The sequence below is a fragment of the Bubalus bubalis genome, chromosome 1, assembly GCF_019923935.1.
Source record: "Bubalus bubalis isolate 160015118507 breed Murrah chromosome 1, NDDB_SH_1, whole genome shotgun sequence".
Taxonomy (NCBI): Eukaryota; Metazoa; Chordata; class Mammalia; order Artiodactyla; family Bovidae; genus Bubalus; species Bubalus bubalis.
Window position 1 is genome coordinate 196,466,801 of NC_059157.1, and position 21,333 is coordinate 196,488,133.

The following is a 21,333-nucleotide window of genomic DNA, read 5'->3' on the forward strand; positions in this document are numbered from 1 at the left end:
TCTGTTTTACACGTGGTAATATACATGTTCCAATGCTATTCTCTCAAATCATCCCACTCTCGCCTTCTCCCACTGAGTCCAAAAGTCTGTTCTTTACATCTGTGTCTCTTTTGTTGCCTTGCATATAGGATCATCATTCCTGTCTTTCTAAATTCCATATATAAGCATTAATATACTGTATTGGTTTTTCTCTTTCTGATTTACCTCACTCTGTATAATATGCTCCAGTTTCATCTACCTCATTAGAACAGACTCAAATGTGTTCTTTTTTATAGGTGAGTGATACTCCATTGTTTATATGTACCACAACTTGCTTAGCCATTCGTCTGCATGGACATCTAGGTTGCTTCCATGTCCTGGCTATCATAAACAGTGAACATTGGGGTACACGTGTCTCTTTCGATTCTGGTTTCCTTGGTGTATATGCCCAGCAGAGGAATTGCTGGGTCATATGGCAGTTCTCTTTCCAGTTTTTTAAGGAACCTCCATACTGTTCTCCATAGTGGCTGTACTAGTTTGCATTCCCACCAACAGTGTAAGAGAAAGATATAATGGAGAAAAAGAAAATCTCTTTAACAAATGGTGCTGGGAAAACTGGTCAACCATGTGTAAAACGATGAAGCCAGAACACTTTCTAACATCATACACAAAAATAAACTCAAAATGGATTAAAGATTTAAATGTAAGACCAGAAGCTATAAAACTGTAGAGGAAAACATGGGCAGAACACTCTCTGACATAAATCACAGCAAGATCCTTTATGATCCACCTCCCAGTGTGATGGAAACAAAACCAAAAATAAACAAATGGGATCTAGTTAAACTTAAAAACTTTTGCACAATGAAGGAAACTAGGTGAACAACATCTCGTTGTTCACAACAAGGTGAAAAGGCAGCCTTCAGAATAGGAGAAAATAACAGTAAATGAAGCAACTGACAAAGAACTACTCTCCAAAATGTACAAGCAGCTCATGCAGCTCAATACCAGAAAAACAAACAACCCAATCAAAAAGTGGGCCGAAGAACTGAACAGACATTCTCCAAAGAAGACAGATGGCTAACAAACACGTGACAAGATGTTCAACATCACTTATCATTAAAGAAATGCAAATCAAAACCACAATGAGGTATCACCTCACGCCACCGGTCAGAATGACTGCCATCAAAAAGTCCTCAAACAATAAAGGCTGGAGAGGGTGTGGAGAAAAGCACACTTTGTTGGAACAGCTTTAGAGCGAAACATTCAAAGATCCCAACTCAGAGCAGCCCAACTGCCTTCCTATGTTATTGACACTTGGGATTGAATTTTTCCTTGGGCATTTCCAAACATATGGCAACAGAAATCTCTTTTGTTTAAACTGTTTACAGGTACTTGTAAATAATCCAAACACCAGTGAATTGGAGTCATTTTCCCATTTTTTGCCATGGCTACTATAATTTAAAAATAAACAAACCAAATCTGTGTAATAAGCATGATTCTTAGTATCTTAATTTTGTTCAAGATGAAAAAACTAACATTAAGTTTTCATCATTTAAAAAATTAAAGATTTGATAAGATGGACATAAAAAATTTCCTAATAGGAAAGACTGCTGAACAACGAATTGGTTACTAGGGAAGATAATAATAGTTTTCCTACAACCCAAAAACAGGGAGAGTCTCAATTTCTTCACCCTCCATGGCTCTTATTCCTTTCCCTTCTAACTTTTACTTCAGCCGCTACATGGAGTTCCCATGACCTGTGTGTTCAATCCAGTCAACTTTATAATGTTCTTATTTGAATTTAATACTGTGTCCTTTGAAGCTTTTCCATTAACTTCTGTAACACCCAGTTCCCATGGTTTTCCTATCTCCTCTCTGGTTCCTTCTCAGTAACCACTGAAGACTCCCTTTCTATTGGCCTCGTAAATCTCCATGTACCCAGGGCTCCTCTGATCTTAATTGTTTTACTTCATCTGCTATTCCTGAGTGACAGCCCCATGGATTCACATACCACTTCCATAAAATGATCCTAAATATACGATTCTGGTCCAAACCACTCAACTGGCCAGCAGATTCGTCTATTAAGATGCCTATTGGGTATTTCTGGAGAAGGAAATGGCAATCCAGCATTCTTGCCTGGAAAATCCCATGGGTGGGGGATCCCTGGTAGGCTGTAGTCCATGGGGTTGCAAAGAGTTGGGAACAACTCAGCAACTAAACAATTGGGTATTTCATAAAAATTGATTACCAGATAGTTATATTTACCACCAATCATGCTCAGTCTATTCTTTTCATAAGGAATGTTGCCACCCTGACTTCCCTTGAAACCCAGGTCAGAGACCTAAGAACCATCCTAGACCCCTCCCTCTAGATCATCTTTCAAAGCCATTCAGCCACAAGTCCTACAGATCCTATTTCCTTTCTCTAGCCATCTCTCTTTCATTTCCAAGGCCATCACCTACTTTCAGGTCTTTCTTGAATTCTCGCCCCAATTCCCAGCTTCCCTAAATGTAGCCTGGCCTTGCTCTAATCCATTCTCCTTTCTTTCTCCCTTTTGATTTAAAATGTCAGGCTGATGACGCTCTCACTTTGTCTGAAATTCTGAATTCTAAGTAGGTTTCACAATAAAGCTGAAGGTCTTTATTGATATGTAAAATTCCTCAAAATGTGGCTATTGCAAGCCTGTGCATTCATCAGTCACTCTATGGTCATGCTCGTCAAACCATGTGAAGTTCTCAAATTCTTGTTGTCTTATGGCTCCACACTTAGGCAAGTTGTTACCTTAGCTATTCCATTTCCTATCTAGGGAGAGGTACAATCTCCCTTTCCTGAAAAATCTTACTTTTAGCATCACTTTTCCAGGAAGATCTGAATCCCCTGGATGAATTGGACCTCATAATTGTCCCACAGATTCTTCTACTTTGTATGTAGTTGTTCATTTATTTCTCTCATCCACTAGATGCCATCCTTGAAGGAAGGGACATGTCTTATTGACTTTGTATTTCTGGAACTTGGTATTGTATGTAGAACCAATCGGTCCACCCATCCATGCCTCTATCTATCCATCCACTTATCCAAGAATGGTCCCCAAGAGAGATGAAATAGTGTGCTTAACTTGTTGGTTTTCCATATGAAATTTGTGTGTATTTCACATGGACATGAAACATACTTCTAAAGTAGAGTTTTTATTTTTCCTTGACAATAGGGATATATTGGAAGTCTTATTTAAGAGCTCATTTTTTGTGTGTTTTCCCTAGACATAAAGGGCTCTATGATACAAAGCAGACTTCTCAGAGCTACTCATGTATAGTCCCTACAAGCACACACAAGCACAATGGGAGATTATCCTGTTTGAAAGTCATGCAAGGTAAAAGATTTCTTGGATGGATGGATGGGTGGGTGGGTGGAAAGGGACAGATTTGTAATTAGAACATCAGAAAACCTGATTCTATTTCCTGGGCCGGATCACACAAACTGGGCTCTGTGACTGCTTGAGTGGTGCTCAAGCTTCAGTGGATTGTTACCCAGATATGTTACCTACTCAAATACTGCTGATTGTAAAAGGGACATGTTTCTAAAGAAAGAAGGAAAATTCCCTGTGACTCCCAAGATATTGAGTCAAAAAACTGACTTGATCTGAGATGAAGAGCAGCTGTGGAGAATAAAGAGGTGCCCAGAGCATCAGTCCTACTGGACATGAGTTGGAGCAAGCTCTGAGAGTTGGTGATGGACAGAGAAGTTTGGTGTGCTGAAATCCATGGGGTCGCAAAGAGTTGGACATGACTGAGCGAACTAAACTGAACTGAAAAGGAAAGGACATTGGTTAGAGGTCAAGTCTCCATCGGCTTTGCTGTAATGGTGGACTTTTATTGAGCATTTCTTTTGTGCAAGGCATTGTACTGAGAGGTGTATATTCTTTGCGGCTCCATGGACTGTAGCCCTCTAGGCTCTTCTGTCCATGGAATTCTCTAAGCAAGAATACTGGAGTGGGTAGCCATTCCCTTCTCCAGGATATTTGTATATGGACTTATTCAACCCTTACAACAACACAATGAGATACATGTTGTTAACACCATTTTTCCAGTTAAAAACAGAGTCTCAAAGCACTTAACCCCAAATCACTCAGTTAATAAGAGGATGAGATGGGAACTGAACTCAATTCTGTCTCTAGAGACTGAACTCCCAGCCACTGTGTCTTCTGTCCTGAGGCCCATGTTTCAGAGAGGATTTCAAAACTGACCATACATGTACCATCTGAGATTGGAGTTTTAAAACATGAATCTCCAAACTTGATGCAGGAGGCTGGGACAGATCTAACCTCCAACATGGGCGATCTAACAGGTTAGAGAGATCTAACCTCCAACTCTGACACAGAGTCTTGGCAATCACAACCACTTAAGTGAGGATAGAAAGGAGATGCTTAGAGTTTAAATGTTGTTTCTCTTTTTTTTAATGTCTTAAGTAGCATCTTATCAGAAAGGGTTGCACTAGGAGTTTGGGATAAATGGCTGGGACACTGCCAAGAACACCTTGACTTTGGATAGGCTATGACAGGGCAGGGGCAGAAGACGTGGGTCCTTTCCACACTGAAAAGAAATCCGTCTCACTATTTTTATGGGGGGAAAATTCTTTCTACACTCACAACCACCAGATATCAGGCCAGGATGGAATACCTCAAGGAGATAAAATTCTCAGCTTCTGGAAGAGCCAGATATGAGCTAAGTCTGAGAAAATGAAAATCAAGAGACCAGCAAGGAGAGGGTTAATGCAAAAAACAAACGCCAAGACACCTGAGAAGATGCTGATCTGGACAGTTCTAGTCTAGGAGACAGCCCCCGAGCTCAACTTCTGATCTTTCTTCGTATACCCTACACTCCATCCACATTGAACCATTTATGGCTTCCCAAATTCACCTTGATCTCTTTTTGTACAACACGGTGCCTTTCCCATGCCTGCCTCTCCCTTGGTCACCTGGAAAACACCTCCTTATCCTATAAAAGCTAAGCCACTGTCCTTCTCCTTAAACTGCACCCTCTCTCCCACCACTCTATCGCCTGGGTATAATTCTATTTTAACATTCAGCACGTCACATCTCAACGATGTGTTTGCACGAGTTTCCTTTATGAGATTGGGAGCATCTGAGGCTAGGGTCTGTGCTTATCTCAGCCTTTATTTCACCTTCGGGCCTGACTCACAGGAAGTGTGCGTCAGTACTTGTTCGTCAAGTGAGTGAAAGAAATGGTCGATGAGGCAACCTAGATTACACAGACTGATGAAATTCAATAATTGCAATACAGATTATGTATTGTCATGGAGGTACTACAATTATGGCCTTCCTTGGATTGGCATTAGCATGCCTTGGGTATAGAATGTACCTGTTAGGTAATGTTGATACAATATGGTAGCAATAAACATTTATATGATGCTTATTGTAATGCAGGCATCATTCTAAATTCCTATATATATTAAACCATTTAACTTTCACAATCCAATGTGGTATTATAGCTATTATTATTATATGATTATAATAGCTATTATTACTATTCTCATTTTGCATCTGGGAAAGTTGAGGTACAGAGAGGTTAAATAAATTACCCAAGGCTACACAACTAAGAAGGTACGAATCTGGCAATCTAACCCAGGCAGCTTGGCTCCAGACTCTGTGCCCTTCACTATTATGCTAGGCTTTGTAAACATAGATCATTTACAGTATAATTTACAGTAGAAGTGTATAATTTACAGTAGAAATTATATTTTGTATTCCAAATTTGCACTGGATAATCTCAACCTTCCTTGATATTTCATATGATGCTAGTGATTATCTCACTAATAAGTCTAAGTATTCAAGGAATAGTGCCAGTTCTAACTGGAATTAGTATTTTGCATCTATTTTCCATTTCTTTTCTAGGCATTGGTTACATTAGCAAAGGGCTTAAAAGTAAACCAAACAAGAAGGGAACAAAGGAAGGTACAAAAGAATATGCCATTCCTTTCAAAGTTCTTTCTTCTTTTCATTATGCTATGGACTGTATTTCTTTTATCACATATACCTGCCTGCATCAGCACGTTTGATTTATGCAGAATGCTTCAACAGTGCATAAACTGATAAGTCTGCAGGACACCATCAACAAAAATCACATCCCTTTTTCTAACTGTACATCCTAAGAAAAACTTCAAAAGACTGCAGTTAGAAAACACTCCTGTAATTCCATTTGAGACACTGGTCCTTGGGCTGTAAAACACTGTGAAGCCTGTGTCGGTGGATTTATAGAGCCAATAAAGAATAACTTTCTCTTGTTATCAGATTGTTTGTCTCCCAGGGTTTTCCTCTGAAAGCAATAATTTTGAGATCTAGTTCATCACATCCTAAGCAGAGAAAATTCTATACATTTAAAAATAGTATTTTAACTGTGTTGACAAGGATGTTTTAAGAAAAGCAAAGAAAGGAACCATGCTTTCCAGGCAGATAAACAGAAGAGCTCAGCTAGAGGGAGGGGGTGGCTTTTGACTAACTGGCAATGCCAAGAGGCTGGATGATTTATGATATGACCAATCCTGCCAAGTCGAGGTTAAGGGGCATCCACCCATAGAAGTATGCTACACAGCAAATGAAATACCTTATTTGAGTAATAGCCACTTGGATAAAATTCTGGATTCTAGAGCAAGGGAATTATCAAGCTCTGGATTTCAACCAATCTACATCTCAATATTTCACATAAACAGATGATATAATTGCCGCATATATATATTTCCTTTGGCACTTGCTGTTATTTTAAAATCCCAATTTGTGGTACCAGCAAGCTTTTTTAGATTCAAGGATGTGAATGCAAAACAGTTACTTTTCATTAATTTCATTCTACATGAAATTTTAAGGTTTTCATGCTTTTCGAAGGGGCACATTCATCAAAATTAGGAAAAAATATCATTATGAACAGTAATTAATATGCTTTTAAATATTGTGTCATTAGATACACATTCATGCAAAGAGGTTCTTAAAAATTTTGAAGATGAGCATATCCACTTAAATGTTAGACCATTGCCCAGTTTAACTAATGGACACAAAGTAACGGATTTGCTTTACCCTCATGTTAGCCCTGAGCACAAGTCCCAACTGAGAATCATTCTTTCATTTAATAATTGATTCATTATACAAATATGCATTGATTCTGTTGGGTGGCACCACTGTTATCCTGGGCTCTGGGACAAAGTTCTAGCTCTCACAGAGCTTACAGTTTAGAAGGGAAGACAAAGAGCTAGTTCAGCTCAGTTCAGTTGCTCAGTCATGTCCAACTTTTTGCAACCCCATGGACTGCAGCACATCAGGCTTCCCTGTCCATCACCAACTCCTGAAGCTTGCTCAAGCTCATGTCCATCAAGTAGGTGATGCCAGCCAAACATCTCATCCTCTGTCACCCCCTTCTCCTCCTGGCTTCAGTCTTTCCCAGATTCAGGGTCTTTTCCAATAAGTCAGTTCTTCCCATCAGGTAGCCAAGGTATTGGAGTTTCAGCTTTAGCTTCAGTGCTATCAATAAATATACAGGGTTGATTTCCTTTAGGATGGACTGGTTGGATCTCCTTGCAGTCCAAGGGACTCTCAAGAGTCTTCTCCAACACCACAGTTCAAAAGCATCAATTCTTCGGTGCCCAGCCTTCTTTATAGTCCAACTCTTACATCCATACATGACGACTGGAAAAACCACAGCTTCGACTATATGGACCTTTGTCGTCAAACTAATGTCTCTGCTTTATAATATGCTATCTAGGTTGGTCATAGCTTTTCTTCCAAAAAGGAAGCATCTTTTAATTTTGTGGCTGCAGTCATCATCTGCAGTGATTTTGGAGCCCAAGAAAATAAAGTCTGTCACTGTTTCCATTGTTTCCCCACTTATCTACCATGAAGGGATGGGACTGGATGCCATGATCTTAGTTTTCTGAATGCTGAATTTTAAGCTAGCTTTTTCACTCTCCTCTTTCATGTTCATCAAGTCACTCTTTAGTTCCTTTTCACTTTCTGTCATAAGGGTGGTGTCATCAGCATATTTCAGGTTATTGATATTTCTCCTGGCAATCTTGATTCCAGCTTGTGCCTCATCCAGCCCAGAATTTCACATGATGTACTCTGTATATAAGTTAAATAAGCAGGGTGACAATATACAGCCTTGATGTACTCCTTTCCCAATTTGGAACCAGTCTATTGTTCCATGTCCGGTTCTAACTGTTGCTTCTTGACCTACAGATTTCTTGGGAGGCAGGTAAGGTGGTTTGGTATTCCCATCTCTTGAAGAATTGTCCAGTTTTTTGTGATACACACAGTCAAAGGCATTAGTGTAATCAATGAAGCAGAAGTAAATGTTTTTCTGGTATTCTCTTGCTTTATCTATGATCCAATGGATGCTGGCAATTTGATTTGTGGTTCCGCTGCCTTTTCTAAATCCAGCTCGAACAACTGGAAATTCTCAGTTCATGTACTGTTGAAATCTCACTTGGAGAATTTTGAGCATTACTTTGCTAGTATGTGAGATCAGCCCAATTGTGTGGTAGTTTGAACATTCTTTGACAATGTCTTTCTTTGGGATTGGAATTAAAACTGACCTTTTCCAGTCCTGTGGCCACTGCTGAGTTTTCCAAATTTGCTGGCATACTGAGTGCACATTTTCACAGCATCGTCTTTCAGGATTTGAAATAGCTCAACTGGAATTCCATCACCTCCACTAGGTTTGTCTGTAGTGATGCTTCTTAAGGCCCACTTGACTTCACATTCCAGGATGTCTGGCTCTAAGTGAGTGATCACATCATCATGGTTATCTGGGTCATGAAGATCTTTTTTGTATATTTCTCTTGTGTATTATTGCCACCTCTTCTTAATATCTTTTGCTTCTGTTAGGTCCATTTTGTTTCTGTCTTTTATTGTGCCCATCTTTGCATGAAATATTCCCTTGGTATCTCTAATTTTCTTGAAGCCATCTCTGGTCTTTCACATTCTGTTGTTTTCCTCTATTTCTTTGCATTGATCACTAAGGAAGGCTTTCTTATCTCTCCTTGCTAGTCTTTGGAACTCTGCACTCAGATCAATGTATCTTTCCTTTTCTCCTTTGCCCTTTGCTTGTCTTCTTCTCTCAGCTATTTGTAAGGCCTCCTCAGACAACCATTTTGACTTTTTGCATTTCTTCTTCTTGGGGATGGTTTTGATCACTGCCTCCTAAACAATGTTACGAACCTCCTTCTATAGTTTTTCAGGCATACTGTCTATCAGATATAATCCCTTGAATCTACTCATCACTTCCACTGTATAATCGTAAGGGATTTGACTTAGGTCATACTGAATGGCCAAGTGGTTTTCCCTACTTTCTTCAATTTAAGTCTGAATTTGCAATAAGGAGTTCATGATCTGAGCCACAGTCAGCTCCTGGTCTTGTTTTTGCTGACTGTATAGAGCTTCTCCATTTTTGGCTGGAAAGAAAAAAATTCGTCTGATTTTGGTATTTGCCATTTAGTAATGTTGATGTGTAGAGTTGTCTCTTGTGTTGTTGGAAGAGGGTGTTTGCTATGACCAGTGCATTTTCTTGGCAAAACTCTGTTAGCCTTTGCTCTGCTTCATTCTGTACTCCAAGGCCAAACTTGCCTGTTACTCCAGGTATCTCTTGACTTCCTACTTTTGCATTCCAGACCCCTATGATGAAAAGAACATCTTTTGGAGGGGTTAGTTCTGGAAGGCCTTGCAGGTCTTCACAGAACCATTCAGCTTCAGCTTCTTGGGCATTGGTGGTTGGGGCATAGACTTGGATTACTGTGATGTTGAATGTTTCTCTTTGGAAAGGAACAGAGATCATTCTGTCATTTTTGAGATTGCATCCAACTACTGCATTTTGGACTCCATTGTTGACCATGATGGCTACTCCATTTCTTCTAAGGGATTCTTGCCCACAGTAGTAGATATAATGGTCATACGGATTAAATTTGCCCATTTCATAAATAGCTAAGCTAAGAAAATAAATATAGTCTATGATAGCAGGTAGGAGACTTACTACTCAAAGTGTGGTCTAGGGACCAGCAGCGTTGGCATCACCTAGGAGCTTGCTGGAAATGGAGCACCTCAAGCCCCATCTCACACCTGCTCAACCAGAATCTGCGGTTTAAGTTCTTTATGTTCGTTCAGTATCTTGAAGGTGAAGAAGTGTTGATGTTGGACAGCCACTTCCAATCCTGGGTGTGTATGTTAGAACCACCTGAGGAGAATGTGGATTTAAGTGGTCTGGAGAGGGTTCCAGGTGGTAGGGTGTTTTACAGTCCTCCCAGGAGATTCTTATGTGTGGTTAGCTGAGGACCACTGAAGTAGTTTGTATTCTGGGTGTAAGGGTAAGCCCCTGAGGACTGGGATTAGTGAGTCATGTGACCTGATTTACATAAAGAAGAAATTCTTAACATCACAGTGACGGCTGAGCTGTTATCTTTCGCCTCTGTGTCTGACGTAATGACACCCACTCTGCAAGGTAGTGACCAGAACATGATGAGGCCACCATATTGAGCTCCAAGGTCAAACCTCATACACTTCGCTGGTTCACAGGCAGTAGATAACTCCATCTGAGGAGAGGCAACCACAAGGACATCCACATGCAAACCAAGATTAGAGCCAGATGCAGACACTGTCTCTTGTTACATACCTGGGGACCTTTACTTCCCAGATTTCCTTTTTCTCCTTTCACACCAGCTTCTCCTCTTGGACCCTACATATAGAGAATTAAGATTATTTTCTCCCAAAAAGAGAACATTAGAATATTAACTTGAATATTAAAAATGGAAATGCTAAGTCAGTAACATGGACAGCAATTGAAAAGAAAACTCCATTCATGCCTTTGGTTCTGTCTTGATCAGTCAAGTTCTCCTTCTCTCCAAGGCATAAGGGTCCAAATCTAGTGCCTAAATGGCTTGGCATTTTCAGTCAAAGTGAAGAAACACTGAACAGCTAAAATTTCCAGTATTGCTTTATAATTATTCTAAAGGATCTTTGTACTAAAATTCATGTATGTTACTTTAAAAGTAATTTTTACTTATGTAAATCTGAAACTGGAATAATTAAGTGGATTTTCTATTTAATAACTACACTAAAGATTGGTCATAAATAAGACATAGCACATTGTAAGACAAGATTTAGATAATTGTACATCTGGAGTATTATGTTTTCTATTAATTTTGGATTCCATATGTTATGCAGAGAAACCTTTACACTGTGTTTGGCTTTTTTATCTCATTTTAAATTATGTCATAAAAAAGCAACAGCCTATAAAATGGATGAAGAGATGTAGTATTACTTGTTTAGCATGAAATAAAGCCAGCCAACCTATTGAAATGACTCCCTACAATCCCAGTGGCAAATATTCTCACTTGAAGGTAAGAAAAGTGAACAATCCTTAGCTGCCAAGTAAGACAAACAAAAGCAATCAAGCTAGAAAGCAATAAGAGGTCCAAGGAGTAGACTGTTTACTGCTCTGAAATGTGGATTAACTTTCTCCTCTGATGTTTAAGGATATTTTGCCCAACTTCCATGCAGCAAGCTGACAACATATAGAAGTTACTTCCCGCCCCCCCACCCTTTTTTTTTTTTAGCTACATAGATTACAACCTTGAAAAGCTGCAGGATCATTGCTGTCCTACATTTGCCAAGGGTCAAATTTACTTCTCAAGACTTCAAAAGTAAAAATTCAGAGAGAAAAAAAATATTTTACTGTCTTATTCTTGACCTTTTTTCAGCATTTCTGAGGACTTCCCTTCCCTTCTCATGATTGCTTTAGGCTACATTTTGCTCTTTCTGGCATGTTTCCTTACCCCTCATGTAAGCAGTGTTAAGAGCCAACCATGGCTTGTTCTTTGCAAAGGAAAAAGTGCTTGAGGCAGCTCCCTAGAGAAGTGAGCTAGAAAAGATGACTATACATCACCCCCACTGAAGATCTCTTTGCTAGGGTAGAGCCAATTTTTCTACATTACAAGCATCCAGATACATAGCTAAATTGACCAAAATTCCCAGTTTTGAGGCCCAGCATTTTATTTGGCTCAAGGTCTCCCTAGGATTCACTAGTCAGCCTGGATCATTATACAGAGACTGCTGCCCAGAGTTCATTTCCTTTTCACCTCCTGACCGGGAAAAACTCTTTATAAATATTGTAAGTTCAAATATATCACCAACATGTACAAACGCTGTACAAGTCAAGACTGTGTTGCTTCCTTATTTCATTACTCTGAATCACTTGAAACATCTGTACTTTTGCAAGGAGGTTGTATTCTATTAAGGTTCAGATTCTTCTTTCTGTTCTCATAGCCTGATTAGTCTTGTTACGTACCTGAGGGCCCTTAAGTCCCAGTGACCCTGCAAGTCCATCTGGACCTGGGATGCCTGGTTTCCCCTATGGGGAGGGAAAATCAAACTGTTAACATTGTTTTCTGAGAAACTTTGTCTTCTTTATGTGCAAGTTTCTAAATTTTTTTTTTATTCATAATGGCGATGCAGGATCTTTGAAAAATAAATGTAAATACAAGAAGGGAAACAAAACTCTTCTATAATCTCATCAAGGGGAGATAACCACAGCTTAATATGTTGGTGTATTTACTTTCATTCTTCATACACCTCATGCGTGTGTGCATATGCACACACAAACACACAAACACTCCCTTCTTTGCCTGTAACACTGGTTATATACTGTACCAAACTTGGGTGTTGAACTAAAACAACTCACAACTTACTTCATTCACATTTTCTTAAAAGATCTCCATGCATCTATCTTACATTATATTCATATTCAAATACCTAAATATCTAGGGATCAAAAGTTGAGCATTCCCTTCACATTGCCTTTGAACTGTGTCACAGATAAGAATTTCAAATAAGATTAAAATGTTTAATTTAGAAAATTGGATAGCCTACATTTATGTCTCAGTCGTTACACAGATGAGATTAACTATCCCTCACTGATGCCTTTTCCTAGAAATAATAAAGAGGAAATTTCTCAACACTTTCTCCCTCCAATCTCATCTCATTCACTTCATGCTATTTTTTTTTTTTTTTGGATTTGCTATCCATTTTGTTGCAATCTAACTTTGAAAAGTATGTGTGTGTGTGTGTGTGTAGCATCTGTGGATAGTAAATTCTTAGTCTTTGTCTACCTGGAAATGTCTTATAATCACTCATAGTATAGCTAGGTATAAAATTGTAGGTTATTTTTCTTCTGCACTTGCAAAACATTACTTTGTTGTTTTTGGCAAGTATTATTGTTGAGCAGCGGAGAAGGCAATGGCACCCCACTCCAGCCAGTACTCTTGCCTGGAAAATCCCATGGACGGAGGAGCCAGGTAGGCTGCAGTCCATGGGGTTGCGAAGAGTCAGACATGACTGAGTGACTTCACTTTCACTTTTAACTTTTCACTTTCATGCATTGGAGAAGGAAATGGCAACCCACTCCAGTGTTCTTGCCTGGAGAACCCCAGGGACGGGGGAGCCTGGTGGGCTTCCGTCTATGGGGTTGCAGAGTCGGACACGACTGAAGCGACTTAGCAGCAGCAGCAGCATTGTTGAGCAGAAGCTTTCTGCAATTCTAATTGGTTATTCCTTTCATGGGTAAAAATGCTTTTTCTCTCTGGCAGTGTTTGCGATGTTTCCTTAACATTCGTGAGTTTTACCATGATGTGATTGTGAATGGATTTATTATTTATCCTTATTGTATTTTTAATCTGAGGATGTGTGCTTCTTCAATTTTGTAAAATTCTAAATCATCTAATTCTAATTCTAAATTCTAATTCTAATTCTAAATTCTAATTCTAATTCTAAATCTAATTCTAATTCTCTTTTATAAATATTGTAAGTTCATGTATAATATCTCACCAACATGTACAAAGGGATATGATATGATAGCTGGCATGGTCAACTTTTGAATAAAACATTCAGATTACCCAATTTGTATTAAAGTTTTATTGTACTCTCTTGGTTAAAAAGGGGTTTATGTAAATTATGAATAAGGTTTAAGAGTTAACTGAACAAAAATTTGAAAGAAAGGAGTGTGTGTGTGTATGTGTGTGTAGCATCTGTGGACAGTAAATTCTTGGTCTTTGTCTATCTGGAAATGTCTTATAATCACTCATAGTACAGCTAGGTATAAAATTGTAGGTTATTTTTCTGAAAACAACCTGAATTACTAGAGTTTGCATTTGAAATCCAAACAAAGTTAAACTTAATACTAACTGGGCCAAGTATTATTTATTATCTTTAATATTTATAGTTTTTTTTTTTTATCAAAGTGCCCATATTTAATTGTCTCTAAAGATCTGAGTTAAGTTATAGCCTAAAAGTTTTCTCAAATTTGATTCCACAACCAATATTATCAAAAAGCAAAATAAATCTAGACTTTCCAAAGGCTTTATTCAGGCTCCTTGACTGGACACACATTGTTTATCATTGCCAGTTTAGAAAATAAAAAAATAAAAGAAAGATCTCTGTACCTGTGGGCCTGTATGTCCCCTCTGGCCATGAGCTGCCTACAATAGGGAAAAAAGTAGATATCATTAACCCTGAAAAATTCTTTCTAAAGTTTAACTTAAATTAATAACAGACCCCTTGGGGCATCGACATTAAAACAAAAAGTTACCACATACTGCTTTAAAGTACTGACTGCACCATGAAAACAAAATATTGCCAACTCTGAATTTCTATCCTAGGGCAACAGATGAGTAAAACCGTAGACAATGTAAATCTATACATACTTGTTGGAACAGACTGTCGTCAGCAATTCATCCTCTACTAAATTACTACTAGAACTTAGCATAAGCACCAAAGTTGGCTGACTCGAATTGTGTCCAAAGTGCTACCAAGTAAGCCAGAAATTAAGTGTAGAAATGGCCAAAAGGCAGGAACCCAGAGGAAACACTAGGAGAATTCATCAACATTATTATAGATTGACTTCAGAAGCTATTGATAGCAAAACTAATTTTATCCCTCTTCCCCTTCAAGAAGTCAGATATGCTTACCTGTCAAAAATGAAAAATCAACTTAAGCACTCGATTACTCAATTTAGTATGTTAACAAAATACTTGATCAAAAAAAAAAAAAGGCTAGACTAAATGGATTTTTCCTGCTGCTCTCATGTATAAAGTGAAAATCTGAGTATTTCTAGATCAATATTTCATAAACCTGGGAATCAAGAGACAAAGACATTTTATTGTCTAACTCAGATTAGAGCATGACTGATATCCAGGATTTGTAAAATTCAATACATATCAGACATTTTTGTGATGGAAATTTATTTGAGATAGTCAAGTCAAATTTCTATGTGAGGCTGGTCTCAAAAATTTTAAATTCTTCTAATTATATTTCAGTGAAAACCTCTTGCTATTTAGGAAAGACACTATGTGTCTGGGGATATGATTAGAGGCCTATTTCTTTAACACCAAATGATGAATGTCAAAACGTCCATATCAGAGGGATGAAGAGCAGTTTTCTCTACTCCTTTCACACAAGGATTTATCTTTTCTGGTTCAATTCACAGCAATTTCATTCAGAAAAATATCTATCCAACATCTACTATCCACAAAGTATATAGGATGGGAACCATAGGATCATAAAGGTGACATAAAGTTCTTGACCTCAGAAGGACCTCACCACTTGGGTTAGTGGGGAGGAGATAAATACTACAAGTATTTACAAGACAGAATATATCAGATGCTGTAAGAAAGGGGAAGACAGAAATATGGGTTTCTCCCAATTGAAAAATGACTTAATAGACATTTCTCCAAAGAAGAAAAATAGATGGCCAATAGGCACATGAAAAGATGCTCAACATCACTAATTACTACAGGAATGCAAATTAAAATTAGAATGAGACACACTTCACACCATTGGATCATAGAAAAAGCAAGGGAGTTCCAGAAAAACATCTACTTTTGCTTCACTGACTGCTCTAAAGCTTTTGACTGTGTGGATCACAACAAACGGTAGAACATTCTTAAAGATATGGACATACCAGAGCATCTTACCTGCTTCCTGAGAAATGTGTATGCAGGTCAAGAAGCAACACTTAGAACTGGACATGGAACAATGGACTGGTTCCAAATTGGGGAAGGAGTATGTCAAGCCTGTATATTGTCACCCTGCTTATTTAACTTACATGCAGAGTATATCATGTGAAATGCTGGGCTGGATAAAGCACAAGCTGGAATCAAGAATGCTGGGAGAAATATCAATAACCTGAGATACACAGATTACACCACCCTTATGACAGAAAGTGAAGAGGAACTAAAGAGTGTCTTGATGAAGGTGAAAAAGGAGAGTGGAAAAAGCTGGCTTAAAACTCAACATTCAAAAAGCTAAGATCATGGCATCCAGTCACATCACTTCATGGCAAATAGATGAGCAAACAATGGAAACAATGACAGACTTTATTTTGGGGGCTCCAAAATCACTGCAGACGGTGACTGTAGCCATGAAATTAAAAGATGATTGCTCCTTGGAAGAAAAGTTATGACCACAGCACAGTGTATTAAAAAGCAGAGACATTACTTTGTTGACAAAGGTCCATATAGTCAAAGCTATGGTTTTTCCAGTAGTCATGTATGTATGGATGTGAGAATTGGACCACAAAGAAGGCTGAATGTCAAATAATTGATGCTTCTGAACTATGGTGTTGAGAAGATTCTTCAGAGTCCCTTGGACTGCAAGGAGATCAAACCAGTCAACCTTGAAGGAAATCAATCCTGAATATTCAGGACTGATGCTGAAGCTTTGGCCACCTGATGCAAAGAACTTACTCATTGGAAAAGACCCTGATGCTGGGAAGACTGAAGGCGGGAGGAGAAGGGGATGACAGAGGATGAGATGGTTGGATGGCATCACTGACTCAATGGACATGAGTTTGAGTAATCTCTGGGAGATGGTGAAGGACAGGGAAGTCTGGTGTGCTGCAGTCCATGTGGCTGCAGAGTCAGACACAACTGAGTGACTGAACAACAACCACTTCACACCAGGCAGAATGGCCATCATTAGAAAATCTACAAATAACAAATGCTGTGGAGAGAGACTGTGGAGAAAGGCTGTGGAGAATAGGAAACCCTCCGACCCTGTTAGTGGGAATGTAAATTGATGCAGCTACAATGCAGAACAATGTGGAGGTTCCTCAAGAAACTAAAAATCAAGCTGCCAGATGATCCAGCAGTCCTATTCCTGGGCATATATTTAGACAAAACTATAAGTTCAAAAGCATATGTACCCCAATGTTCATTGTAGCACTATTGATAATAGCCAAGACATGGAAGTGAGCTGAAGGTCTATTGACAGATGAACAGAAACAGACATGGTACATGTATACAATGGAATATTAGCCATAAAAAAGAATGAAATAATGCCATTTGCAGCAACATGGATGGACTAGAGATTATCATACTAAGTGAGGTAAGTCAGAAAAAGAAAGGCAAATACCATATGGTATCATTTATGTGTGGAATCTAGAAGTGGAGACAAATGAATATATCTGTGGAACAGAAACAGACTCATAGACATAGAGAATAGACTCATGATTGCCAAGGGGGAGGGCATTTGGGGGAGTGATGGGCTGGGAGTTTGGGATTATCAGATGCAAACTATTGTATATAGAATGGGTAGAAAACAAGATCCTATTTTGTAGCACAGGGAACTATATTCAACATCCTGTAATAAAACATAATGGAAAGGAATACGAAAAGGAATATACATATATACACGTATACATATAACTGAATTACTTTGCTGTACAGCAGAAATAAATACAACAATCAACTGTATTTCCACAAAATAAAGTAAAACCTCTAAAAATAAAATAGTTGGCCAATATCTGTCATCATGTGTGGCTTGAAGTTGTGGTCATTTTTTGTTAATTCATCTTAAATTTCTTTTATTGTTTTTGGTGAGTTGCATAGAAGTGGAGTAGTATAAAAAAAAATCCCTTGACTTTACCATCTTTAGGTGGAATTCTGCTTTTACTCCTAAATGACACTGCTGAATCTATAACTCAAGAAGGGGCCATATTTCTCAGGAGTTGTGTAGTTTAGCTAATACATGGTGATATTGCCTTATCCTCCAGAGAGATTATAGCCTCTATAAAGTAAGAAAAGTTCATCTCCCATGCCAGGATTTTTTGGATGATATTCTTTAAGTTCAAAATACTTTCCTGGGGTATGTAAACTGGCTACACCCTTTTAGAAAGTAAAATAAATAGCAAATGTACTTTTAAAAATCTTTAGATGCATTAGAAAGGGCTTTCCCACCAATTAAATTCTGCAGGTTTTAAACATAATCCCTGTTCTTATTTTTCTCTGTCTTACAAAGAAGAAAAGCATGTTCCAACATATAAAAATATTTTCCTGTTGGAGTATAATAGCTGGTTTTATGAACTTCTGCTCAGAAAATACAATGCATAATAATGCAATGTGTTAAACTAGTTTTTATTTGTCCTCAAATTTAAAACATTAAAATTGTATTACTTTCAGATGTACAACATAATGATTCCATATATGTATATATTGCAAGAAGACCATCATTCAGCTAATAAATCTAGTTAACATCTATCCCTACATGTAGTGGGCAGGGAGGGATGAAGGAAGTCAGAAAAGGCTGGATAACTAAATAAAGAATGGAAAGAAAGCGTTGCACCATAAGAAGAGACATAGGGTCCTAGTTCAGAACCCAATGCAGGCATTTAAATATATTTTATTGAAGTTATATTTTCTTAATGGATAAAGATTTTATTTTATAATGTCAATTCTTTTCCAAGAAGTCAAGCACAGAAACTCTTATACTTATTGAAAAAAATAACAAGAAAGATCCCAAAAGGTTTCATAAGCAAGTGACCTAATTTTGCCCTCAGATATGTTTTTATAGGCATATATTAGAAGATAGCCTGGAGAAGGAAATGGCAACCCTCTCCAGTATTCTTGCCTGGAGAATCCCATGGAGGGAGGAGCCTGGTAGGCTACAGTCCATGGGATTGCAAAGAGTTGGACACGACTGAGCGACATCACTTTCACTTTCACTTATTATATATAATCTCTTTAGTGGTACAGTGTCCTCAAAAAACTTAAATATAGAAATACCATATCTTCCAGAAATTCCACTTCTGGGTATTTATCCAAAGGAAACAAAAGCATGAACTCGAAAAGATATACCCACCACGTGTGTGTACATATGTGTGTATATACACACCGTGGAATACTATTCAGTCATGAAAAAGAAGGAAATCTTGCCACTTGTGACAACATGGATGGACCTTGAAGGCACTAGTGTTAATTGCTCAGTCGTGACTGACTCTTTGCAACCCCATGGACTGTAGCCCACCAGGATCCTGTCTCCATGGGATTCTCCAGGCAAGAATACTGGAGTGGGGAGCCATTCCCTTCTCCAGGGGATCTTCCCAACCTAGGGGTCGAACCCAGGTCTCCTGCATTGCAGGATGATTCTTTACCGTCTGAGCTATAGGGGAGTCCTGAAGGTATTACACTAAGTGAAATAAATCAGAAAAAGACCAATACCCTATGATCTCACTTATATGTGGAATCTTAACATAACAAATAAACCAACCAGCTAAACTCATAGATACAGAGAACAGAGCTGAGGAGTGGGGGGTAGTGTGAAATGGGTAAAAGGAATCAAAAGGCATAAACTTCCAGTTAGAAAATAAATAAGTCATGGGATTTAATGTATAGCATGATAGCTCAGTTGGTAAAGAATCTGTCTGCCATGCAGGAGACCCCAGTTCTATTCCTGGGTGGGGAAGATCCCCTGGAGAAGGGATAGGCTACCCACTCCAGTATTCCTGGGCTTCCCTGGTGGCTCAACTGGTAAAGAATCTGCCTGCAATGTGGGAGACCTGGGTTCAACCCCTGGTTGGGAAGATGCCCTGGAGAAGGGAAAGGCTACCCACTCCAGTATTCTGGCCTGGAAAATTCCATGGGCTAGTCCATGGGGTCGCAAAGAGTTGGCTACGACTGAACGACTTTCACTTCACTTCACTTCACATGGTAACTGTCGTCAATAATAGCATGTTGCTGTGTAGTTGCTGCATTGTGTCCGATTCTTTTGCGACCCCGTGGACTATAGCCCACCAGGCTCCTCTCTCTATGGGATTTCCCAGGCAAGAATACTGGAGTGGGTTGCATTTCCTTACCCAGGGGATCTTTCTGACCCAGGAATTGAACCTGCGTTTCCTGCATTGGCAGGCAGATTCTTTATTGCTGAGCCACTAGGGAAGCCCAATAATACTATATTGTATATTTAAAAGTTGCTAAGAGAGTAGAAGGGCTTTCCTGGTGGCTCAGTGGTAAAGAATCCGCCTGTCAGTGCAGGAGACATGGGTTTAATCCCTGGGTTAGGAAGATCCCCTGGAGAGGGAAATGGTAACCCTCTTCAGTATTCTTTTTTTTTTCCTTCAGTATTCTTGCCTGGGAAATCCCATGGACAGAGGAGTCTGGTGGGCTATAGTCCATGGGATCATAAAAGAATTGGACACAACATAGCAACTACACAACAACAGAGCAGATCTTAAAACGTTTTCATCACAAGAAAAAAAGAATCATAACTATGTGTGGTGATGGATGTTAACTAGACTTACTAGCTGAATGATGATCATCTTGTAATATATACATACATGGAATCATTGTGTTGTACATCTGAAACTAATATAATATTGTCTATCAATTACATCTCAGTAAAATATATATTTATAACATTTAAAAATTTAGCACAAATAAACACTAGTTTAATATATTGCATTCATTATGCATTCTATTTTCTGAGGAGAAATTCACAGAACCATATATTGTAGTTCATCCAAGAAAATATGTTTATATCTTGGAACACATTCCTCTTCTTTGCGAGTCAGAGAAAATGGAAAGGAGACCAGAGCAGTCGCATCAGGACTGACTTTTCTAAGCAGTCATAAAACTTGGCAGAGGAATGGAGCCTTGGACTTCAAACCTCCGTGGGCCTAGTGAGCAGGCCAGACTTTGACTACTCTTCCCCTAGTTGGCTACTCTTGCGTTCTCCTTGGGCAGCGCTTTCCTCCGATGTGGTAATTTCCCCTGCAGCCAGCGCCGTCTGGCCTTGGCTTCAGGCCCTTCCTGCCTCCTTTGCCAGCTCCGCCCTGAGTCAGTTTCCCCAGGGTAATAAGTCCCGGGGAACCGCCCCACATCAGCCATTTCATCACCCCACTTCAGGCTCCTCCAGAGCGGCCACTTGGCCTCTGTGGGTCCTTACTGTCTTCCTTCTGGAGCCGGGAGTTCCAGGGGGCCCTGGCTGGCCTCTTCTCCCCTGTTAAAAGAACAGACACAGGTGTGACAGTAAGGACACGGC

At 39.0% G+C, this 21,333-nt stretch overlaps 1 protein-coding gene across 3 annotated transcripts in view; it reads right to left on the bottom strand.

Moving 5' to 3' along the window:
* The window catches only part of LOC102393741 (collagen alpha-6(VI) chain), a 171,181-nt gene that overhangs the window by 51,311 nt on the left and 98,537 nt on the right, over positions 1–21,333 (bottom strand). For all 3 annotated transcript variants that reach the window (XM_006043436.4, XM_006043435.4, XM_025294082.3), the window contains exons 20-23: positions 21,238–21,291; positions 14,463–14,498; positions 12,315–12,377; positions 10,641–10,703 (exon numbers count right to left, since the gene is read on the bottom strand). In XM_006043436.4, coding sequence (XP_006043498.3) covers positions 10,641–10,703; positions 12,315–12,377; positions 14,463–14,498; positions 21,238–21,291 — 216 coding nt within the window. The remainder of the gene's footprint in view (positions 1–10,640; positions 10,704–12,314; positions 12,378–14,462; positions 14,499–21,237; positions 21,292–21,333) is intronic.